General features: G+C 31.3%; 1 protein-coding gene across 9 annotated transcripts in view; it reads right to left on the bottom strand.

Annotated features, from left to right (window-relative positions):
* The window catches only part of PRKACB (protein kinase cAMP-activated catalytic subunit beta), a 104166-nt gene that overhangs the window by 5657 nt on the left and 71280 nt on the right, over window positions 1–27229 (bottom strand). For all 9 annotated transcript variants that reach the window (XM_081055741.1, XM_081055744.1, XM_081055745.1 and 6 more), the window contains 8 exons: window positions 26444–26505; window positions 24177–24305; window positions 19671–19769; window positions 18539–18621; window positions 15545–15671; window positions 14539–14634; window positions 11176–11298; window positions 3855–4019 (listed from right to left, as the gene is read on the bottom strand). In XM_081055741.1, the coding sequence (XP_080911867.1) occupies window positions 3855–4019; window positions 11176–11298; window positions 14539–14634; window positions 15545–15671; window positions 18539–18621; window positions 19671–19769; window positions 24177–24305; window positions 26444–26505 (884 nt within the window). The remainder of the gene's footprint in view (window positions 1–3854; window positions 4020–11175; window positions 11299–14538; window positions 14635–15544; window positions 15672–18538; window positions 18622–19670; window positions 19770–24176; window positions 24306–26443; window positions 26506–27229) is intronic.

Consider the following 27229-nt stretch of genomic DNA (forward strand, 5'->3'; position numbering starts at 1 on the left):
TTCTAAATATAATATGAAAATATTTAAAATATATCAAAGATCTTTAAAATACTAAAACAATGGACAAACCTCAAGCAAATCTAATAATATGAGTATATATAAGTGCAGTATTAACTAACAATAAAGATAATATAAACAGTGATAATTACAAAGGGATATGGATGATTTTATAGGAAAATATACATTTCTAAAATTGGCTCAAGAAAAGGCAAAATCTTGAAGAGACCAACATCCAAAGAATTAGTTTGTTAAAACTTCCAAGGAATAAATACATGATAATTCCTATATTCCTTAAATTTCCTAAATAATAAAAAAATGTAGACTCATTTTATGAATCCAAACTCATTTTATGAATCCACATAATCTCAACCCCAGAAAAACAAAACCTACAGGTCAATAAAACTTATGCCTACGGAAGTAAAAATCCTAAATAAAATTTTAGCAAATTGATTTCAGGCAGATATTAAAATAATAAAACCCCATGACTAAATGGTGTTCACTTCAGGAATGTGAGGTTATCTCACCAATATACTTTATCATCGTACCTTGTCAAGAAAGATAAAATACAGTCTACTAGGAATCAAGAATATTTCCTTAACCTGATCAAGCATACTTATCCACGACAAAGAGCTAACTTCACATTTGATGGTAAAACAGGAAAGGCATTCTCATTCCAAACTAGAACAAGACAAGAAGATCAATAGCCCTACTGTTTTAAAACATTATTCTAGACATTCTAGCATGCATAATAAAACAAAATAGAAGTAAAAGATAAAAATATTGAAAAAGAAGAGACAAATGATACCTCTGCCCCTGACAATTATGCGTCAATAAACTCCAAGGGAATCAATGAAAAATCTATGGCAATCAATAACAGAGTTGAATAAGGTGTCCAATTACAATGTAAACATAGAAATCATGTTTTCTCCTGTATTCTACCATATTGGGAAAGCAAACACATTCATAATAGCAACCAAAATATAAATTTAAGGAATAACTTTAAGGAAGAAATTGGATTTGCATGGGGGAGGTGTCTCTAAAACTTTATTGAATGGGAGAAAATATATGAATAAATGTAGAAACATAACATGTTCATGATGAAGAATTCTCAAGATTTTTGGTTCTCTTCTAATTAATATACTATAATCCCAATTATGAGTCCCAAATGAATTATAACTATTTGGAAAGACCAATAAAAGAGGGGAGTAATTCTTTAATGGGTACAGAGTTTCACTTTTGCAAGATGGAAAGTTCTGGTGATGGATAGTTGCAAACAGTATGAATATACTTAATACCACTGAACTGTACACTTACAAATGATTAAGACAGTAACTTTTATGTTATGTGTATTTTAGTATAATATAACAAGCTGGAAAAATATTTAATTATGAAATTATTCATGAATATAAGAATTCCACGTTAAATGTAAATATTTTGAAAACCTAAAAAACACATTGTAAAGCTACATAAAATGGTATAGTGTACAGTATAAGAATAGACAAAAAGAACTCATAAGACAAAGTTCTGAAACAGACTGAAGTATATAATAACTTAATATTAGTAAAGTTGGAATTTCAAATATGGGGCCAAAAAAGCATTATTCAACAAATGCTTAGAGGATAATTGGCTCATTATTAAACAATGACGACAAAAAGAAGTTAGATCAAAAAACACTAAAAGAAAATATACATTAAATAAGTCACTGAAACAGAATTGTGTAGGAGGACGTAATTGTAATATTAACGGTCTGAAGCCTCATTATGACTATATGAAACATCAACCAGAAAAATAGAGTCTGGTCTAATCTATCTTATCTTTCTCCCCAGACTACTATTTCTTCTGCATTCTCTAATCCAATTTTTAAGGATCAGAAAACTGATGCTTTAGAGAGTTTAAATATTTTGCTCAATATCACACTGCTAATGGTTGGTTGAGCTGGGATTCAGGCCAGTGGACACCTAACCCGAGTTCATGCTCTTTCTCTGCTGCTCTTTGAAGCAGTCTTGCTACTCCAAAATGCTCAACACATAAAAGTTAGGCACGTGATATGTTAAAATCTATAAAAATCTTATGAAACAATGTATTGTTCAGTGGTTTGGGGCTTCATTTTAATAACCTTGTTAAAAAGGTCTCTAAAGGGGTAATGTGAGCCTGGAATTAGAAATTTGAAGAACTTGGGATCAAATATAGGTGTTACCTAGCAGCTATATGATTATGTTTAAAGTAGTTAACCTGTCTGAGCTGATTTTCTTATCAGTAAAATGGGGAAAATGGTATCACCTATCCCACAGGATAACTTCGAAGATTAAAATGAGAAGTTACAGAGTTTCTTTTAATTAATTATAAAGTACTGTACACTGTAGTGAGCTAGGAAATTTAGAAAAAATATGAAAGTAGACATATTGGTGATCGCATCATGAGATATATAAACATAGAAGCACTATGTTGTACACTTGAAACTAAGATAATATTGTATGTCAGCTATACTTTAATAAAAAATAAATAAGTAAAAATAAATAAAAATAGAAAATAATATGAAAATATGAAACGTTTGTTTATGAGATCTAACATCTATTTTAAATTGCTAAGGACTTTGTTCATGTCTACATAACATATCCAGTTGAGATAACGATGCTAACAGTTATGTTTCGTGAATGGAATGATTAAAAAATTTCTGAAACCCTCTTAAGAAATGCAAGACTGTGCTGCACTCACTTTGTTTTGGTCTTGCTACGTTTTCTATTTGCTGCACTAAAAATTTTTTAATGCTTTGTTTTTATAACCCTTTATAAAACATATAAATTAGAAAAACAGAGCAATTAATACTTAATTAAAGCATTTACCTTTTTTTCCCTAAGGAAATTCAATCATGGGGCTGCACAGCATTATTAAAAATGGCAAGTCTAAAACATTACAAGTTTTGGTTTTATAAAAAAATTAAACATATTCAAGATGAAAATACTGTATTAATACAAATTATCTTTAATGGGGTATTTAAGAAGCAAAAGGAGAGATAAAGGTAATTCAGCACAGTAAAATCTTGAATGTTTTTATTTACTACAAAGATGAAGTGATAAAGGCTGAAAAATATCTGATGAATCTAGTAATTAAATGTTATTAAATCTCCGTGTGTGCCAATTCTGGGTTGGAGACTATGTTTGTTTACATATTGTGTTTCGAATGTGGCTTCATGTCAGTTTTGAAATGCAAACCCTTAGGATATTGTCTAATGTATAATTACCATGGTATTGTGAAGAGTTAGAGGCATGGGTAGGAAAAATTTAACAAGGAAAACATTTCAAATTGATGGTCAAAACAATACATACTTTCTCTTTTATCAAGGAGAAAACTCATTTTTAGGTTGTGGGATATAAAGTTCCTTTAAGTTTTGCATAGGATTGATTTAGAAGGTAAAAAAATTAAAACCATGTGTTAAATTGAAAATATTTCCACTACATATATTATTTATTTGTATTTCTATTTTTAAATATTTTTGTATTTCTCAATTAGAGTTGGCATACAATACTATATTAGTTTCAGGGTGTACAACATAGTGATTAGACATTTATGTAACTTATGAAGTGATCAGCCTGATAAATCTCGTACCCATCTGACACCATACACAGTTATTACAATATTATTGACTGTATTCCCTATGCTATACTTCACATCCTGTGGCTGTTTTGGAACTACAAATCTGTACTTCTTAATCCCTTGCCCCTTTTCACTCACTCCCAATGCCCCCCGCCCATTTGGCAACCATCAAAATGTTCTCTGTATCTATGAGTTTGTTTCTGTTTTGTTTAAATACCAATTTTTTTAAAGCTTTTGAATTAAAGGAAGAAAACACTCACCTTCCTCTGGTAAATAGCAATCCAATCTGTTGTGGCAAACCACTTGTGAGTTTTTATATCACTCACGCCATTCTTTAGATTTCCAAACCGCTTTGTCAAATCCACCTGCAGCAGGTTTCTTAGAAGGTCCTTGAGATCTGAACTGAAGTGCGACGGGAATCGAACCTGCACAAACACACCATGTGGTAAAACACACATTCCAAGATGCATGGTATTTCTGTTTTGACTTCAGAAAGGTGTTTTTTTTTTTTTTTTAAGGTGATAGGTTATTATATAAACAAAAATATGTTTATATACTGATGACATTCCAATACTTTTAACTACACATTTCAGTCCCCACAGTAATCTTAAAGAAGATATTTGGGTGAATGAACTAAAACTGTCCTCTTAGAGCCTTGTTTTGGTCATGAACCCTCGTTGATAACATGGACCTCTTTCCAGAAAAATGTGTATAACATACTTTTCCAGCAACATCAGAAGGTTCACCCATCTTTAAGAGACACCCGTTGGATCCTTCATTACAAACCTCTGTCTTAGAGATATACAGATTTAAACTTGTAATTTAAATAGAAAAAGAAGCATATAAAGTTATCAGTATGCACATTTTGAAAAGAGATTATAAACAGGAAGTCTAAAAATGATTATAAGAACCCACACTGCCTTTCACAGCATATGAAACTATTTTTCATTTATTAGTGGGTGACTTTTAAGCATAATTCTGCTGTTATGCAACCGTGTAAAAATGATTTAGATTTGTTCAAAAGCATTTTCCACCTCCTAAATTATGAAGACTTTAGAATTAGTTGACTGGCCTTGAGCCTTAAAAACAAACAAAAACCCCAAAATAATTACAGATGTTATATACTAGGCAATCAATAAAGTAATGTATCATTCATAGGAGATCTAAGTATTTTTTTGGTTTATTTTGTTTAAACACGTTCTTCTCCTCTAACTCTCTACTCCAACTAACTCCCAGTTCTCACACTTTTATTAATATGGGTACTGAAGTGAGGTATTACTGTGTTTCCCCGAAAATAAGACCTAGTCAGACAATCAGCTCTAACGCGTCTTTTGGAGCCAAAATTAATACGAGACCCGGTCTTATTTTATAGTAAAATAAGACCCAGTATAAGACTGGGTTTAATGTAATATAATATAATATAATACCGGATCTTATATTAATTTTTGCTTCAAAAGATGCATTACAGCTGATGGTCTAGCTAGGTCTTATTTTCGGGGAAACACGGTACTTGAAATGGGTACTACTAAGAGATGATATTAAGAGGAATAGCCACATCTATGCCTCCTTACTCCTTTCCTTCATTACCAGTACCTCTCCCTATCATTTTTCAACTTGTTGCCCTTTTCCTCTTACACATGCAGGTATGTATGTACATGTATCTAAGTATGTAGCACATATCTGTACGTGCACATGTGCACTTTTCATTGTAATCCCATTGTCCTATTATCCACACCTTGGCCCCATTGCATATTCCCACCTCCACTAAACACAAACACTCTTATCCAGGTTATTATGGCCTCAACTTCAAACTAACTATAGACCTCTGTCAAAAATGCTTTAAAGGGTTAACAGACCCGTTTCTGAACTCCATACATTCTTACTTTGGTTCTCTACAAGTGCCGCCATCACCTTATAACTTGAATAGTGCATCATTACATTACCTCAGTTGATCTTCACAATGCACTCATTAATTTAACCATGCTTTGGTATTTGTGCATGTCCGTCTCCCCCAAACTGTGAACTCCTGGATGGAAGGCCATTTTTGTGTTTTTATTCCCAGAATTTATTAGATCATTTCAAATAATGTAGTTACTTATTGCATGTCTACTATGTACCAGGCGTTGTTCTAGGCACTGGATATATAGCAGAGGGCAAAAACAAAGTCTTCGATTTCATGGAACTTACATCCTAATTAGATGTGACATACTCAGTGAATACGGTATCAACTCTTTTCTAAAGATGGAGAAATTAAGATTCAGACATTATATAACTTACCAAATCATTAGACTATAAAGGGCAGAGCTTGGACTAGATATGTATGTGGTCTTACGATTCCTCGCTTCATGAATTTTGCTCCTTATCACACTGTCTTCAAACATATAGAACTCCTTAATTCATACTCTGACAGTCAAAAAGCTCAACATACTTGACGTATACACTCATATTCTCAAAGTAGAGTTAAATCATTAGCATGCAAAGCTACATTCTATGGCAGTGCTAGATTCATAGCCATAATCTTTTGACTGCCACCCTCATGCTGTTCAGTAAAAAAATGTGACCACACTTTTCTCAAAGTATGGTTCTGGGACCCACTTCCACTGGAATGAACCGGGAGAGTACAGAATGAAAAGGCAGATTCCTGGGACTGACATCAGATGATGGGGACACTGAGCCTGAAAATCGGAGCTTCTATCTCCAAGTGTTTCTTATGTATGTGAAAGCTTGAGAAGCACTATTTGCAGCTCTATTCATTTCTTTATGCAGAAATTTTATTTTTTCTGCTACTGACAGATCAAAACATTTTAATGTAAATAATAAACGAAAACCATTGTCACACCAGAGGAAAACTAGTCATTGGTGAGCAACCAACGACTATTTGAAGATTGAATGGCTAATAAATGACTAGGATTTGAGGTCAATTCATAAATTAGCAACTAAAAGCCCATTTTTGCAAAGCCTGCATTATCACAGATTATAAAAGGTTTTATGTTGTTAACAACAACAACAAAAAGACACCTTCACTAGGTTTTACTTCTGACACAGTGCCTGATTAGAAGTTAGGCACTGTGCCAAATGTTTTATATGCTCTGGCTCATAAAATCCAAAACATGACACTGAGGTTAAGTATGATCATTATTCCCATTTTAAAGGTGATGCAATTGAGCCCTATAGAGATTAAGTAATTTGCCCACTATTACAGAGCTAGTAAGTGGTTGAGCTGTTAATTCAGAATAGGTACTCGGACTCCAGGGTATAAACTTCAAATTATTTTACACTACTTCCATGATTCAACAATCTGAAAATAGTTATTGTCAGAAAACCTTATAAAAGACTGAAAAATTTTATCTTAAAAATATTTGATGCACATTTCCCCATTTATCCTAATTGGAGTAAAAACTAGAGAATATAGGATATTAAAAGGCACACTGTCTACTTGAAAAATTACAAAAGTTATCTATACAGTAGTTACATTCTTTGTTTAGATTCCAAAGAAATCACTTACTTATCTGCAGTAGACCTATCTTAGTTTAGAGAAGAAATTGTGTGAACTGTTTAAGGTAATGTGTCAGTTATTCTCCCCTTCATGGTGTTCAGAATGGTAGGTAGTAATGTGCTACATATAAATCATCTTCTGAATTCAGATAATTTATCTGTAACAAATGAGAAATATACATACCTAAATAAACTAGTTCTTCATTTTATGATGGTCTTGAATTAGTTAATGTGCGTGAGTATCTGTTTAATCTTCAGAACAGTGATTCTCCAATGGGGAGTAGTAGTGGGGGGCTGTGATGGTAGATATCAGAATCACTTGGGAACCTTTGCAAATTATAGACAATAGACACATCCTCCTCACATCCCCATCACACTCTCCTCTTCCCCAGAGATTCTGATAGGTAGCTCATACTCTCATAGTAAGCCATGTAAATGATGGGAATCTGTCATAGCCTTAAACTATACTGGGGGAGAAATAATGAGAAGTATTGTGAAAGTACTTTTTCCATGACTGTTCTGCAATGTAATCAGAAATATAGTTTCTTTGTTCATTGAACTTTTCAAAGAGCTATGCTGATTCATCAAACTGAAATTAGCAAAAAAAAAAAAAAACCCACCAAAAAACAGAAAATAAACAAAATTATATTTTATGTTTCCAAAAGTAATACAGCCATGTAGAGTTGCTGTGGAAACTATAACTGATTCTTGTTATAAAGTATATGACACTGAGGCATGAAATTTAAAGACTACATACAGAAACACAGCATATATATTGCTAGGATGAGGCATGGTTAATGCAGGAATTATAAGACTGTTCTATCAACTATGCATTTCTAAACTTGAACCTTAATATTGCATGAATAATTTGACATTTAAATAACACCTCCTCTGTTTTTTCAAAGGCAAAATATGTGTAGGAGAGAATCTAACAAGCTGATTGATCATCTTTCTGTGACTTTAAAAATACCAGCTTGAGTTAAAATATTGTAATAGAGAAAGTACTTAACAACCTAATGTTCAAAATATATGTATTTTAGTGAATTAATCACTTCACTAAATACATTTTAGTTTAACTTTGATAACTCATCAATACCTATAATGTTTATAATATGGTTTCAGGATAGAAAATACAATTAACATAAAATGTAGCAGAAAATAATATGTTTTAAGCAATTAGAAAAAACAATTGTGAATGAAAATTATATTCTTAAACGATATATTGTATCATTAAAACCATTAAAAATTTAAAATATAAATATAGGATCCACAACTATAAGACTAAAATTGTATTTTTAATGACTTGAAAAGTTAAAACAATTTAAAAACTAGTTAGTCTCTTATTTGGCTCTTAGCTACGAAGGAGAGAGACAATATTATTTTTGTAATGTCGAGAGCTATATATTCTAGTTTGAATTTGAGTGTTGAAGCAGATGGTTTTATTGGTAAACAATGAATACGATTTTATGTTCACGTAATACAGATTCTAGAGATCACTAATGGCAATATTCTGCTTCTATTTCACTTTATTTTTTTGAATTTTTGTAAGAGTTTATTTGAATCAAACTGACAACATATGCAGGGTGGGTGCAAGATCTCAAATACTCCCTTATGAGTTCTACTTTAAATGAGTAAAGGAAACAAGGAATGAAAATAACTTAATATTTATTATATGGGAAGAGATAATTTGGCACCTTTAGTTAAAACAAAATACCCTATCATATTTCTAAATAAACAAAGAAAAAAATCAGATATTGTGATATAAAATTTTATGTTGCTACTCTTATATTGCTATTTTAGGACATAGGCAGATTTAAATTTTAAGCCAATATTGGATTCTAAATGTTAAAGTTTGATATAAAATAAAAACATTCTTAAACAGTTGAAGAAAATTTACACAATGTAGAATGACTGGCAAGCTGAGACCAATTCATAAAGATGAAGATATACTCATTTTAACTAAAGCAATTTTTCTAAGTAAATGAAATTTAGTTGTGACAGCATCCTTGTCAGATAATTTGATTCCTTTTATGAAGTATAAATAAAAGCAATATAGTAAAGATTCAGGAACTTTGCAATTACCAGCAATTAAATTATTTGGAAGTATTATGACTTCTGCATTCTTAATCTTTGTATTGGTAAAATATGCTTCTCCTATTCACTGATTTTAAGTATTCTAGTTCTCTCATTATTCTTCCTATGCCTTTTGGTTCTTATTCTCTCTTGAAATTTTACATAATCACTTCTCAAATTCTTACAAAATAAATTACTGCTTTATTTGTTAATTTTCTTGATGTTTTCTTTTGTTCATCTACAAAGTTCTTTCACTGTGACTTCAATATACTGCATAGTGAAAGCAATTACAAACGTAAGAAACCTGAAGCTGAGAGATCTACAAAAGTAACAAAGACAGCAGTGATACTTAAGTACTTAAAATAAATATATAATACTTCAGTAAAATAAATATAAATACTTCATTCTGCCTTTCTGTATTATCTTAGAGTAAATCTTTCAATATCTAGCTTCAGTTTACTTATCTGTCAGAGGAATTTATTTTTTACAAAAATTTCCCCCTAAAATACAGTTAAATATAACTGAAAATCTTGTGACCCCTGGAGATTGCATACACACTGCCACGTGGAACATACTGTGTTGAGTGTGGATTTTAGGTGGCTGGATGGACCCATTTTATTAGTGTCTTATTCTCACAGCCCAAGCTACGCAGCATCCATGATTTAAATTTGGGTCTTGATAAAAAAGATAACTTACAAGATTACGACATGCAGGTTACCTTTTGAATATCAAACATTGCAAATTTTAGTTCATTGATGCTGAAGATCGGCTTTCACACTAAATGGAGACTGTGAATCTGGCCCAAATACAAGGAAATAGAGGTTTTCCTCTATCTCCTTCCAGATTCTTTAGGTTGGGTAGGCTATTCTTTACCTTCAAAGGTCATAATTACAAAATGAAACAAAACAAAAAACCAAATAAATAGAATAGTAAATCTATTCCTGTTTTAAAAAAGTTAATGTTATTTCCATATTTGCTAAAGATCAGCTACATTTAAGGTTTTTAAGTTTTGTTTCTATGGTTCCATGTTACCCACTAGGATTGGCACACATCCTAATAATGGAATAGTTGACTCTTACTTTTCAACCAAATGTAAACTTTATGTTGATGAAACTGCCTTTTTTTTTGGTTTTATTAGGTGCCTGCAACTTACTTTCTTCTAATGATATCTGTACTTGTTGGGCTATCAAGTTTCAATTGCTCTTGGCCTTGTTTTGCTTCTGTTTTACTCTTTTGACCTTAAACCTGGGCCAAGTATCAATGTTGGCTATTGTAAGGGATTCTGTTTATTCTTTCAACATACAACCCTAGGGAACAGAAGGGATATTTTCATTTTTAGTTATGTTGTCAAAGTCAGTAGGTGCGTTATCTTTAGAGCTGTGAAACTGGAAGTTCAAGTTTATGATTAGGTGACAAGTTGACACTGAAATTGTCTTTACCCTGATCAAAAATGAACACTTTTTTAAACAAACAAACAAACAAACATACATACAAATCAATGGCGATTATAAGCAACATGAACAATTATTTATATCATTTCTACGAATTTCTATCTTAAAAAATATGTTTTATATTTGCTTTCAATTTTGTGGTGTTTGACATAATTCAATCAAGAAGTCTCTCCTGGAAAAGCAACGGCATCTAAAAAAAGCCCCTAAAACATCTTTCCAAGGAGATACCCACATGAAATAACTAATAATTTTTATTTATTTAAAGGAATACTAAGAATTAGGGCTATGGTTTTATATTTCACAACTGATAAAAATACCAAAAATGAAAAATGTCTAATTATTTTGCTAATTTTTTTGTAAAACTGTCCATTTTTTAAAAAGAGACTTCAATGATTTAACATCTATCTTTAATGAATACTAGATACAAGGGTAGAAACTATGGATATTTCCATATTTTTCCTAACTGAGGGTAATATTTTGATAATATCAAATGGTTTCAATCTACAAAGCTTAAAATTCATGCATAGAAATAAATAATAGAATAATAAAATGTATTGCTTACCTTTCCAGAAACAATCTTTTCATAAATCTGAATTGGTTGGTCTGCAAAGAATGGGGGGTAGCCAGCTGCCATTTCATAGATTAACACGCCTAATGCCCACCAATCCACTGCCTTATTGTAGCCCTAAGAAAACCAACACCAAATGTGAATTATTAACTCACTCAGAAGAGAATGAAGTCATAGATAACTTCAAAATGATCTTCAAGCATATAAAAAAAGATTTAAAAGTAGTTACTATTGAGGATGGAATAAAAAGTAAACAAAATGTATAAGGTCAGGTTTAAACTAAACAAAAGGGAGGTTTTTCCAAATATTGGAATTGGATATTAGAAAATATGATTAAATCTCCTTCCTAAAATCATTAAGAATATTATAGACAATAACATATCCCCTATTTAATTGGGATAATTTAGTTGCTGCTCAACAAGAGGAAGGGAGTTGGACCAAATTACCTCTTCAAGTCCATTTCAGGCCTATAGGCTTATAAATCAGGATTTTCCAGAGAATACTTAGGAATGTCAAAAGTTTTGAAACAAACTAGCAGACATTGGCTTTTATAATAAATAGTGTGGCTGACTACAAAATACTCTATATTGTTGGATTTGAAGAGGGTAAATATACTAAAGATAATCTTATCCACTTTACAGAATCTTATGAAAGCTAAAAGTTTAATTTGAAATCTAATAAATGTAAATATTTAAATATATACTTCACTTTAGCTATCTACTGTTGGCTTCTCATCTCTAAAACGTATACAGAAAAGAAAATTAATTCATGGGGTTTTGCAAGGATTATATATCAAATGAAAGGAAATAACATGTATAAAAAGTGCATTGTGAACCAAATGTCCAATGTTAAGGTAATTTTTAATTGGGTTGCTTTTTCATATTAAATTTACTAAAATTAAGATGTAGGAGTATTTACATAAAATATGAATAAAATATTAACATATTTACATAAAGTTTGTTAACAGCTATGATCAGTGTCAATTGGCAGAAAAAGATTATGAAAAAAGAAAAAAAAATTAAAAGTAACTTAATTATGGAGAGGAATGAGCTGAGTTCTTGCCAGATCTTTTGGTTTGCCCTCAAATGTATCCTCTAATAATAACCTTCACCACTCTCCAAATTCCAACCTTTTGTCAAAACTTTAGTTTTGCAAACTAGTTTTCAAATTATTAGCTAAAATACAATACTACAATATAGAGATTTTCTTTTCCTTTTTTCTGCTTCTGTATGTTTTCTTAAAGGGAGAGACAGGTATTATAGGAATAGCACTTTGTTTTGCTAATAGAAATGGGTAGTTAAACATTGTTTAACTCTTAATTTAACTCACTAGTACTGTCATTCATTACACTATTTTCATATAATTAAAGCATGTAATGTTGAACCAGATCATTTTACTAAACTTTGATTTCTGTGTTTTAGATTGTGTGCTAATGTTCATAATAAACGTGCCAGATGCTTTTAATACTCTAGGTATAGAGCATGAAAACAAATCAATAAGGAAAACTAAGTTACAATAAATAAATGGGCAAAAGACATGAAATAATAATTCACACACACACACAAAGAAATGCAAATGGCTATAAGTACTAAAAATCTAATCAAAGATCTGAGACTTTAAATATAATTTATTACCTCTTAAATTAGTAATGATTTTAAAAATAAGAATACCCTGGAGAGAGTGAGGTGAAACAGGCACTGTCATATACTACTGCTAGTGTAAAATGTTATGATCTTTTTGGAAAGCACCTGGCAATATGTATCGAGAGCCCTAATATTTATATCCTTTGACCAACTAATTCCACTTCTAGGAATTTATCCTAAAAAAAAATAATTTCAAATGCAGAAAAAGCTTTATGCACAAAGATATTTATCACAGTTATTTATAATAGGAAAAAAAGGGAAACAACCTGAATATTCAGCAATAGAAGAATGGCAAAATATTTTGTGGTTACATTTGCAAGTAAGCCATTAGAGTGATGTTTTCATGATTGTTATCCATCACGTGAAAACAGCTGACTATAAAACTGCACATTCATTATATCTCAACTATGATAACATGCATAAGAAAAAATATATTAAAGTGTTTTTTTAAAAAGGCTGGCTCTGGGTGGTAAGATGATAGTTGTTTCTTTTTTATATTGTTTCTTTATATTTGTCTGTATTTTCCAAATTTTGTATAATGAACATTTATTATTTTTACAATATATATACATTTTTTAAAGTTTTAGCACTTACTCTGTCATATTATTTAAGTGTAGTTAAAGAAGAAATGTGTTAACAGCAACAATATTTAGATTACAAAAGACTGAAAAGTTAAAGATTTAAATTTGAAAGATAATGAGAGAAAATGGAAAGAAATCTTTTATTTTATTCTAACACTTCTATAGGTTAGCCAAATTTCCGTCATTCAGAAGGTAGGTATTCAGTTTGTAAATATCGTGGCACATGTCTTATCCCTTCTCTCTCCTTGCTCCTGTTTGTGACCACTTATTATTAATTTCTCCTTTGTAGCTTTCTCCAGCAAGGGATGGCGATGGAAAAGAAAACAGAAGTTAAACCATCCTTTTAGATACAATTAACAAGTTTTTCTCACCACATTTTCACTGTTTGGAGAAGTAGAACTGTCTTCAATTAAGACTATAACTACCATGTTTCTCCGAAAATAAGACCTAACCAGAAAATAAGCCCTCACATGATTTTTCAGGATGCTCGTAATATAAAATAAATAAGCCCTACTATATTTCCCCGGAAATAAGACTGGGTCTTATATTAATTTTTGCTCCAAAAGATGCATTAGGGCTTATTTTATATTACAAGCATCCTGAAAAATCATGCTAGGGCTTATTTTCCGGTTAGGTCTTATTTTCAGGGAAACACGGTATTCAATTGCTATAATATTCCTAATATTACACTAAAATTAAAACCAAAAACAACAAAAACAACTACATCACATACATTTCATGTAACTGGCAAAGTTGAAACAAAGGAGGAATGAACAACTAGTGCATATCATCTTTAGATTTGCCTTTTGGTGTAACCCAGAGCAAGGCTTCCTAGGCCACCTGTTATTGGGAATAATTGTGAAAAGATTATGCTTTGGGCTGGCTTCAAAACATGGATCTAGGTCAGATTTATTTACACTATTTCTCTTAGATTCAAAATTAAAACTGACAGGGTTTATTGAATTAGTAGTAGACTCTAAATAATTATTTTTTAGTAATTATACACAGATTTAAATTTCGTAATTTAGATTCAATAAAAATGTAACATTAGATTAATAAACTATTTTCATAAAAGTCCACACCAATGCATGCCTTATACTTCTACTTCTTCTGTAGTGACATTATAAATATACCTTGCTGAGGATTATTTCTGGAGCCAAATATTCTGGAGTGCCACATAATGTCCAAGTTCTGCCTTTAACTCTTTTGGCAAACCCAAAGTCTGTGACCTATGAAAGACAAAAAAATAGCTGTGAACATTTATTCTTTCACAGTAAATGTACTTATTGTACTTAAGTTGAAAGTTTAAAAAAGGGTTAAAATTAAAACCAGAGAAAACAGTAAGTCAATATAATTGAGACTAATCCATGAGCGCCACTATTCAGTGAATGTAAGTTAAAACAATACCTGCTTATATAATCTTTCCCTGACTCAAGCAAAGAAGCAAATGAACCCCAAAATAGTTTTAATAAAAATGAAGCAGTGTGAGAAGTATTTCTTTAGTCCAACAAGTCCTCTGCTGTTAATTACATCATCAGAAGTACAAAAGCATCATGGAGAACATCTCCTGATAATGTGTAAAAAGGGATGATCCCACTCAATTAGTAGCAGAAATGGAAAGAAAACACTGCCACCAGTCAGTCCCACAGTTCCTTTGGCAGCTGCCTTGTAGTGATAAAAGGCACGGACTCTGGGAACAGACTACCTGGGTTCCATTCCAGCTCTACCTGTGTGACCTTGCTGTGCCTTAGTTCCATCAGCCTTAAAATGAGGATATTCATTAGTACTTAAAACTTGATAGCGTTATCAGCGTTAGAAGAGATGATACAGATAAAACACTTGAAATAATGCCTTGCTCTAAATGAGTACTCACAAATTTAGCTATTACTATTTCTTTACGCAGGAGGCTGTGCTCAGTTCACAGCTACAAATTGCAGAAGATATAAACAAGGTCTATCCTTGATGGGACTTTTTGTTCTCTGTAGTAACAGCGGAACTACAAGCTCCGTTTAAACTATTAGGAAGAAGTAACTGTCTCCATCAAAGAAAGGAAATTCCAATATTAGTAGTTGTGAAATACATACACTTCTTCCCTAGTATTTTCTCAAATACATTATATATAAAGTGTTCAGGTCATACCTGGATATAACCTTGGTGGTCAATTAAGAGATTTTCAGGTTTTAGATCTCTGTAGATGAGGTCTAGTGAATGAAGGTACTCGAATGTCAGCACTATCTGAGCTGCATAGAACCGTGCATGGGGTTCACTACAAAAGAACAAAACATTGATTTCTGTAAAATGGGTTAACACATAGTAATTAGTAGATTATATAAAAAATTTAAATGAGGTTTAGGTAGTTTGGGAGTAAAAAGTATTTTTTCTTTGAAACATATGTAATGAATCTCGTTAGTTTCCACATATTTAATCTCTAAATTGTTTTCAAATAATGCTTTGATATGCTTAGTGGGCAGCATATATTGAAGAAAAATATAACTCTCAAATTGTCAATATATTTTAAATTATTATTGGCCATAAAAGATATTGATGCATTTACGATTATGCCCGACCCTGAGGATGATTGAAAAGCAAATGTGCCAATTAAGATGTCTATCAGGGCCATCGCTACTATAATAGGTTTCAGCTACATTTCTCATAAATTTCAAGTGCTTCAAGTGCTTAAAGAATTTTACTACACAGAAGCTCTTTAACTGTAATAATCTGCAGATTAATGCCATTTTACCCAGACTATTCCTATTATAAAAATGATATATGCTCATTATAGAAAAATATCATAAACTAGTAATGAAGAATAAGACACCCATAATCCCATTCAGAAAACATAAATACAATCCTGGTGTCTAAATTTCCAAACCTTTTACTATGCATGTTTACACAGACACATAAATACAGGTATAATGTGTATATTTGTAAATATACACAGTTCTTGCAGGTGTAGATTAGATCAATTGATATTTTAGTGTAGTTTTGATGCCACATTCTGAGTTATTACTCCAAAAGGATGTATTGACTTTTTAGTTTGAGTTTCTATTTCATCTTTTAGTGTATACACTGAATTCTGCTAATCTGCTTGACAAATTGCAATGACTTTCAGATTTGTGTCCTCAATGAAAAACCTTAACTATGAATAGAATTTCCCTCAAGATGGTTGGCACAAGTTTGATCTGGTAGCACCAGAAATAGAGATTCCAAAAAAAGATAATACTGGGGGCGCCAAAAAATGTATTCATCTTTTGTTATCGGTATGCATTGAGTTTTACAATTTTAATACAGTTTTTTTCCTTTCTTAAAATATGTATACATTTTTTGGCACCTTCTGTATATGCCACTCCTTTTGTTTGTCACTATTTCCTAGCTCCTAGCGTGATACACATCAGGTGCTCAGTAAATATTTATGGAATGAATGAACATGTAAAGAAAAATACATTTGGGGAACAATGTTTTATAATGCTTTTTGAATTTTGGCCCCACCCCAACACGAACAATCCACATCCTATGTCATAGCAAGGAATGAGGAGAACAGTGTAAAGGGAGGTTGGAAAAACCATCCTGGTCATTTATCCCTAACAACTTGGAAACATGTGACTTGGGAGGTCCCCTCCTATTTTCTCCAGGCATCTGTAAATATCAGATGCACTTATTATCTTATAAGTGAATATAAATTTATCATCATAAATATAAGATAAACTCAGAATCTTATATTTATTTTCCACACATTGGTGTTTGATTGGAGGAACAGAAACGTTACATAGATCTATAATCAAATTGTTGAAAGGTGAAAACAAAGCACACTGCAGGATGATTTAAGGCTATAGCAGCTTAAAGTCTAGACAGATGCTGTTTAAGAATCATAACGACTCCATTGATTCTGATTAGAGCCATCCATGCCGAACAATAACTCAGTAGTTTCGCTGCCTCAAAGTTTCTAAGATGTGAGTTAGCAACCTTTCAAGTGTATATGTAGTATGTATGAAAGGTTAGAAAAGACAGTGTCTCAGTGTGAATTATATTAATCAACTTGTTTTCCTCTTAATACCGAGTCAAATATTTAAGAAATAAAAGTGCAGTGAGTTGCAAAAGAAAGAAGTTGTAATTACATAAAATAGACAAAATATTTTTTGAAGGCAGGTATAGCTATTGTTCTTCAGTGGAAAACTTTGAATTACTATAGGGCAATATGAGGATTCTGGGCCTGCTTGGACAAGGGATGGTAGGAGAAAGTACAACAAAAGGTAAAAGAAACCATTAAACAGAAGTTCCTTTGCATTAGAACAGTGCCTGACACCTATTAGGTGCCCTATACATATTAGGTCAACAAATGAAGTTTGGCTTAGGCTATAATATATCTCTAATGTTGGCCCATAACAGAATATAATCTCATGATAACCCAAGTTTCTCATCATCGTTTTATGAATCTAATTACCATATGATTCCTGTTTGATCTCATGTGTTAATTGCGCCAACATATAATTTAGTGAATGAAGCCAGACCTGCTCTGGTTTCAGCTTCATTCTATTAGTAATTACTAATGAACAGTAGTAGCTTATAAACTATTGCACACACGTAAAGATAACAGAATCTATAACCTATCTTAATAACTGCATGACCTTATTAGTAATAACCTAATTATGTACATATAAATTATGTATGTATTTTCAAACATCAACATAGAAACAACTTTAAGGAGCATTAAATTTGTGCTAAACAACCTTTTATAATCTCATCACTATGATACCATTATTGTCTTTTCTATATATTCCTTTTTTAATCTTCATCCTTACACAAACCACTTCCCTGGAGTTGCATAATTAATATTTGTTCAATAAATACTGGTATGTTTAAATTCAATTAATTTTGGCATTTTCTTGAAATTCTTCAAATAATAGATCTTCACAATATCTACCAATGGTAGAACATTAACATTGGTATCATGATGCTTTTATTTAATTTTTAAAACTCAATATGGTGTGATCTCATTAACATTTCCACGTAATTCTTCATTTAGCTAAAATATTACTAAATTCAATGACGTAATTTTTAGCACTGACAATAAATTAAAAATTTGGTTTAAAACAAGCACATAGTAAGATTTAAGAAGAGTAAAGTATTAGTTACCTGAACCTTCCAATTCTTCTTAGATGTGAAAACATTTCACCCCCAGGGACATATTCCATAACCATGTATAAATTAGAATTATCCTATGAAAATATAAAAAGGATAAATAAATCAAAATTATGAAACCAAGATTATTTCTTAAGCAAATAATTTAAGATAACGCCTTCTTAAAATGAGTTAGAAAAAGACAAATTTAAAAATCCATCTGACAGATTACTAACACTGGGAAAGAGAATAAATAGAAAATGCTCTAACTTTTCTGCACTGGGGCTCTCACTTTTTCCCCTTAGAATTCTCGTTACAATTTAGTCTGGAACTTTTGCCGTTCCCCGTTCCTACTCTTGCAGGGAACACTTAAGTCTTGAACAATTAAACACTGCAGCAATAATTTAATGCTACTGTGTATACAAAGTAATAACAAGGTTAAAAAACAATCTGAAAAAGTTAGTAAGAATATTTACATTTTATGTGCTAAATTAAGTCAGAGAGATGAATGATTTTTAACATATCAGGAAGTCACAGGTCTTTATTTGATTCAGAGAATAAAGGAGGACAAAGAAAAAAGATTAAAATGTTTCATATGAATGGATATTGCAGAGAGATGCCAAGTATCATTCCAAAGAACTGAACAGCTGCCAAGTTAAAGAATAAATCTTATGTGTACGTTTATGAGACAGTTGAGCAGAGGGCCAACGACTGTTCTATCTCACATACATGAAAAGACTAGAGCACAAATTACTAAGAGAAAGTAAATGGTGAGACAGTGGCAGAAAATGTGCAAAACAAAAATAAAGTATGTAGGTGTATTAATTTGTAAGAATGTAAGAATTGCTTAATAAGATACCGCTATGGATTTTGATAAATTAAAATAATTGATTTCATAGTACCAGCTCTTGAAAAATTACACATTACCTTTAACAAATTCCCCAGGGAGAACCAAAACCTTTTCACATGTTATCTAAGTTTATAAGTACAATAAGATTTAATCATATAAAACCAAAACATTTTACTTTTTTTGTTTATTCATATTCTCCAAGTTTATCATCTGGCTTAGAAACATATTATAACTTTATATTTAAAAACCACGTATATGAGGTTGAAAATATTTTATTTGGATATTAGTAAAATTTACCTTAAAAGAATACTCCAGTCGAACAAGAAAAGGAAAATTCACTGCTTGTAATATTCTTTTCTCATTCAAAGTATGCTCTATTTGCTTCAGTTTAACAACCTGTAATTGAGAGATAAATATATTAAATGTGTTTGAATGGAATTTAAAAGTTACTATAATTTTACAAGAAAAAAATTAAGCAAATGTTTTCCATATAATAATGAACTTCAGTAAACAAAATTGCTAGAGTTGGACAAGGATGATAGACTTATCAGATTTAAATGAAAAATCTAACAGAGGATTTAAAACTAGGTCTTAAGATGGTCAACGACGGTTTTTAGTTAAGAAACAAGAGCTAAGAAGAATTAGACTCATAATAAATTACTTAAAAAATAATATGTGAAAATACTTAGTTCCTAATGACTTCTAGTTCACTAAGGAGCTGGCACAAATTACTGCAATAAACAGGTATTGATTTACATCTTCAGAGGATCGGTAATGAAAGATTCAGTAAAAGCCAATAATTGAAAAACAGTGGGTATAAATGAAAAATTTGTTCACTTTATAATACATGAATAAATACAAGACAAATCCTAAAAATTCAGTTTGCACAGCCACAAAACAGGATACACAAAATATTGGCAAAAAACAACTATGTTTATAATAAATAGGTCATTTAGGATTAATTGGGCTTCCTCTGGATTGTCTACTCAATCAGGTACATAGCAGGGGAAAACAACGTATCCTGACTGCATGGAGACAGTTATTCTATCCCACATTATTCTGTTTTTAATTTAAGAAAAGGTGACCTTTGGGAGACGTAAATAATCATATGTGTGTAAATCATTAAAAGGTGACATTCTTTCTTGACAAAGGCTTACTATCAATGTGGAGTAGTCACAGAACTGAAGAAGTTGAATACGAACAAGAAAGATAATTAAAGATACCATCCAGTAATTAGTATATAAAATTAGAGTATAAAAATAATGTTGAGCAAAGAATAATTGACTTAAGAATCAGAAGATCTGTGTTGTAATCTAGGTCTCCTATTCGTATTTAGTCAGTTTTGTGACTTTGGAGATGTTATTTCAACTCTTAGGGTTTCAGTTGTTGTTGTTGTTTTTATCTGCAGCATGAAACGGTTGACTCACTACTGTCCACATTCTAACTAGTTACAGAACTAACTAGTCCATACTTACCACAATACATTATGTAACATTACCTGGAGAATTACTATTTTGGTTTGTGTTTGCTTTTTGTAATGGATTACTTTCTTAGCAGTTTCGGGTTCACAGTAGAATTGAACAGAAGGTACAGAGATTTCCCATATAACTCCTTCCCCCACACATGCAAAATTTCCCCCATTATCAACATTGCCCACCAGAGTGGTACATTTGTTACAATCAATGAACCTACACTGACACATCATTATTACGTGGAGTCCATAATTTACATCAGGGTTCACTGTTGGTGCTGTACATTCCATGGGTTGGGAACATGTATAATGACATGTAGCCACCATTATAATACATACGGAGTAGTTACACTGCCCTAAACCCTCTGTGCTCCACCTATTCATCCTTCGCTCCCCCTAACCCGAGGCAACCATTGAGCTCCCACTATCTCTATAGGTTTTTTCTTTTCCAGAATGTCATAGAGTTCATACACTATGCAGCCTTTTCAGATTGGCTTCTTTCACGGAATGTATATTTGCCTGCATGCTGCATAAAATCTACTAGGAAGGATGACGCACGAATATGTGAATAGCAATATATGAACCACTGCCAAGTGAGGGTTATGATGTCATAAGTGTTCAGAGAAGAAAATGTTTATGTTAGACCTAGTACATAATCTTTCTGAGTCCTCGATTCTTCATCTATAAAATGCTGATAATAACATAACAATAACACTACTTTAAAAGTGACTGTGTGACATAATGCATGTCAAGTGACAACATAGTGCCTGGCACAAAGTAAAATGTCAAAACTTGTCAATTATTATGATAATCTATTTTAAAAGGTGAGAGCTCAGCTGGGTCTTAATGATGGATAGGCAACAAAGGTTAGGAAAAGATGGAGGAGACAGTGCAGTCACGGTTAATATCCAGAACCATTACCTGAAGGGAGAAAATATACAAATGTAAATCTGAGTGCTAGTTCCAGTCGGCTATAGCTTAGGACAGTGGTTCTCAAATTTTGGTAATGAAGTACCGCTAAATAGCAGAGAAAAATTATCAAGTACCCCTGGGAGTTTAGTCCATGTTTTATTTTCAAAATTCATGTAATATTCATATTTACTTCTTAGTATTTCTGGTGGTTGACATTTATTAAAAGCACTTATAAATGTTTACTTGCCAATTGCTCTTTTTTAGTCAAACACTTGAAGAGTTATTAATAAGGAAGCAGGCCATATATCATCACACACACTCCTACCCCTCCCAGCTTAGCACTATCGGTGTATAGTGCTGTGGGTGAAGTTTCAGAGAAGTCGAGTATAGAGGACGTGTAGGGGAATAGTGTGAGATAAGACTACAGTGGAGTTTGGAAGAAAATAATGAAGGGTTTGAAATAGGCTGCAGAGTTCTGACTTCATTTAATAATAAACATCAGGAAGCTTTTTGAGTGAGTGAGATGATATGATATGATAAGAAAGCTTTGTTGGTAGTGAGGAAGGTAAATTAGTAGACGGTGAAAACTCTGGGGTTGTGGAAATTAAAATGTTATTGTGAAAGCCCAGTTAATGTCAGTGAGGGACCATTTGGTGGGCGGTAGGGAAGATCTTAGGGATAACAAATACATTTGAAAGGAAAAATTAACAAAGGAATATAGATGCAGAAATCAGACAATTGTAGGTCAAATTCTTGATTCATCTCACTAGCTGTTTGACTTTGAAACAACTACTTAAATAGAAAGGTTATTGGCTTAAAAGGGAGTTGAGGTCATACAAAGTAGTGAAGATTCCTGATACAGTAAATATAAAGTGCTTAGCCATGCTGGACACATAATATGGAATAAAGAAATGTGATTTCCTTAATTTGCGTACTGATTTTCTTCCCCTCACCCCATACACCCTAAGATAGAAGATGCCAAAAAGAGTTTATTGAAAGATTTGTGACTTTATTGACATAAAAGAAGGTTATTATGGAGTGTTATTTGATTACTTAGCTTTAGCAAATTAACATAAATAAACTTGAAAAAAATCAGAATATAAAGTCTTTGTTCTAATTATGAAAAGATCCAGAACACTGCCGTGGAGAAATGACTAAAAATAACAGCTATTATTCTGAAAAATACTCTTCCGCCATGATTTATCCCCCAGGTAGCTTTTTCAATAACTTACTTAACAAGCCACTGTCTTACCAAAAAAGGAATTAAAAAGTTCTTTCCTAAATATTTTAAAGTATAAAAATAGTTTTGTTTTTTGTTTTAAAGCAGAGCTTGGACTGGAACCTCAGACCAGTCTAATGCTGCGCTGTCCAAAATGGTAGCTGCTAGCCACATGTGGTTATTTAACACTGGGTATGTGGCAAACCCAAATGGAGATATACTGTAAGGGTAATATACACACCAGATTTCAAAGGCTTGGTGTGAAAAAAAGAAGGTAAAATATCTCAGTAATTTTTATTTTAATTACATACTGCAATGATAATATTTTGGATACATTGGGCTAAATAGAATCTATTAACATTAATTTCAACTGTTTCTTTTTACTTTTTCAATATAAGGCTACTAGAAAATTTTAATTTACATATGTGGCTCATATTATATTTATTAAACAGCATTAATCTAACCACTATCTGTAACCCTGACTGTTTCCTCTACATTTTTTTTTCTTACTATCTAAACCCAGTAAGCCAAATTATCATTCCTGGGAACATAGTATCTATAAGATAATATATCAAGACTTGCCATTTTTCTTTTATTTAATTATAAGTGATTACAAAGAAAATAGAAGCTTAATATTTAAAGCATGAATAATTGATATATCCTGATTCTTTAGATATACCACTATGTGATAAATACTTAAAATTATTTTTAAATTTTTATTGATATAATTGACATATAACATTATATTAGTAGTAAATATATAACATAATGATTTGATATTTTGTATAGTATGTAGGTTTTCAAATTTTAAATCAATCATATTAAACATGAGAGCTTCTACTTAATTAAAATAAGTCATAAAGTAAAATCACTAAGTTTCTGTTACCTCAATCTAAGGATCAAGTGATTTATTCTTGCATTTTTCCACAAGGCAGAATGTGGTAGAGATACGTGTTGTTTCCATGATGAATTCAATATTTTTTTAGTAAACATACACATACCTGTTATATGTATAAATAATTACTGAAATAATGTACTTCTATATGCTAAAACTATAAAAATGGATCATATACTCATAATAAGAATGCAAATTAAGTGCAACAATAAAATTATTTGAAGGTGTCAATGGTTGTCATTATATTGCATCTAGTTGATAAAAGTGATGTTTACCCCTCAAGTAAATAACAACAAAAACACTAACCTTCTGTTTATCTAAGATCTTCATGGCATAATACTGTTCAGTGGCTTTATGTTTCACCAACATGACTCTTCCAAATGAACCTGTTCCAAGGGTTTTTTTTCTTTCAAAATCTTCCAGGCCGGCATTATTCTACAGGTACATGAAAAATAAAATAAACTTTAAATGAGAAATTCTCATAAGAAGACTACAGTTACTATAATAGATTTAATGATAATCAGAATAGATGATTTAATTTATAAGCATCCATTTAAAAACAGTACAAAAGACTAGTGAGATTCCAAGTTATTGGCTCTATTTTTCCCTTTGAATAAGAAAGGATTTAATATTTGAGAAGAGAATTGTATTACCAAACAAAGCATAATAGTAATGGGAGGAAATAAGAGCCACAGTTGAAATACCAAGTCATATTCAAATATGAATTCCTAGTATTGGACTTCTAACAAATTAGTTTCATATTTTAGTAATTACAAACTGACCAGAAGTACACTGACAAAAACAATCATGAAAGCCACATAGTCTTAGTGCACTTGGAAATAACAGTAATGAATACATAATTTGAGGGATAAGCGTCCTTTCACTAGAGTTACCTCTGAAGAAAGCACTGTGGAACTTCATTTCTATCTTTATATGAGCATATAGATCTAGGTAATAACAGCGTGAGAAATCCTAACGGCTTTCTCTTTCTGATGTTATAATAACCCAGTATTACCTAAAACAGTAATAAGGAAAGAAGAGTTCCTCATTCTCACAAAGATAACCAAGAGTCATTGTCCCAGAACAATAATCAGTCTCTTTTTTCTCCTTGAATAGATGCTTTGTTATGAGCAAACATCTTTGTTTGGCTTTGACTATAGCCTAGAAGCAAAGAATTGGAAGCATCAATCTACTGAATTTGCTGCTGCCACAACAAAATGAAAATTACTAGGAACAAATTATATGCTAAATAGCAGTAAGGAGTAATTGCTGACCCATTTCTTTAATAGGTTTTCATTACAAAGATCTCCATGAAAATCTTGGAAAAAAATATTTCCAAGGGCCAGTCTATACAGCGTTTAGCTTGAGAAAAATGTCATGCAGAATGATTCTTGTATAAGTGAGGAATCTAGACAGCTATCAAAGTCCATTGTAGTTGGATTTTGTCTCTATTGCAAATCAAATCTTGCCTTTTGAGAAATAGCTTACCTTCCTGTTGAATCATTACAGAGAGAGCAAGAGACTCTAAGTTTCTACTTGTAACATTTGTTTTCATCATAATTTAATTTCAAATTTCAATAACTTTAAATTGCCATGACATTCTATGGCAATGTAGAAAGAAAAAGTCCTTCTAATTCTGACTGAATTAATTATTTAACCTTATGAATTAATATTTAATTTTTGGTTATATCAACACAGATGGATTGACATATTTAATATAGTTCCCAAATAAATAATGGAAACAAAATTCATTAATAGACCAAAGAACATCTCTTTTTGCTAGTCATTGCTTTTCATATAAATATGTCATCATCTTCACCGCCATTAATGCTTTATGTTAGAAAATGTCTAACTTTTTGTAATCAGTAGGGTGATTATATTTTAAATTATAGGTCATGCTCTAAATCTTGGTAATGATGGTATTTTCATAAAACAACATTTACTTAAAATTAAATATTTCCTAGTGAGCAAATATTTGAAGCATAATAACTGTGCTAAGAGAAGGGTTTTCAAAATTTGACCTACTATTAAAGTTTATTAATTATTTATAACTTCAAAAGGAGATTTTTTTGGCAAGCATAGAGGGCTCTTTTTATATAGAGTTTATAGATCGGTTAAGATCTAAAGCACTTAAATTATATACAATTTACTCCATCAAAATGTTTATGAAAGAATTCCTAGGTTTGGTATGTTATCAACAGCCAAGTATTTGTGATTAAGAATTTGAAACTGGCCAATAGGATCCCTATTTTCATAATTAATAAAAATAATATGCTAGCAAAGGCATAAATAAAAATTAATATTAGAAAATATGAAGAGTTTGTAGCAGCTTGGAATTAGTATCAAAATTTAAAACCAGGTATTATATTAAAAATTAGTTTCTTCTTCAATGTAGGCTTACATAAAATTATTAAGTCAAAACATGTTATGACAAAAATTCCCATGTTAAGCTTATATTTATTAATGTTACTTGAAAATTAAAGTTTCTGCAAGTAGTAAATTATTTAGGCAAGAATCATGATTTTACTTAACACAGGATTTTTAAATCATAGAAAAATTTGAATATTTCTTACCTGAGCAGGATTTTCCCATTTTTTTAAAAAGTCTTCTTTGGCTTTGGCTAGAAATTCTTTCACTAAAAATACATAAAAAAAGTCTTGTAAGAATATTTGTATTATATATAAATATACTTGCTTTAAAAACAGACTTATGTCAACTATGGTTGCCATGAAACGTGTATTCACAACCATGATACACTAGAAATCTATTTAGTTTCTCTAAACAGGAAGCAAACGTTTTCTCAAATTTCTAAAAATCTCTCATATATCTTTCTATATGGAGATCACTTTAATAATTTCAAATCTAATAATAAAAATACTGTTCCTGAAACCATACATGAAAGTAATGTAAAAAAGTTAGAAATTAGTCTAGGACAAAAAAATACTGACTGCAAATAAATCAGCAATGATAGTTTAAAGGGACAACAGAGATTTTAAACATAAGAACTGAAAACAGCTGGAGAATGAACTTTTGATTTGTAGAGTTTCAAAAGTTATTGATTTTGACAAAGGGCTATTTTCATGTATAAAGATTTATGTTATTAGATTTGTGTTCTCTCTACTAAAGGTAAGAGAGAAAAGAAAAACACAAACCACAAACTAAAACATAAAAATTATCCACAAAGATCTGAAAAAATAAAACAGAACCAAACATCACAAACAAACAGAAAAAAACCCATTAAAAATCTCATTCTAAATTTGGAGGAAAACCAAATGTCTAATTTCAAATGTACACTGAAGTAAAGCAATTCAAAACCCGATGTTTATATAATGATCAATAACAGCCACATTATTTTATAA

Source organism: Rhinolophus hipposideros (genome assembly GCF_964194185.1).
Source record: "Rhinolophus hipposideros genome assembly, chromosome: 8".
NCBI classification, from domain to species: domain Eukaryota; kingdom Metazoa; phylum Chordata; class Mammalia; order Chiroptera; family Rhinolophidae; genus Rhinolophus; species Rhinolophus hipposideros.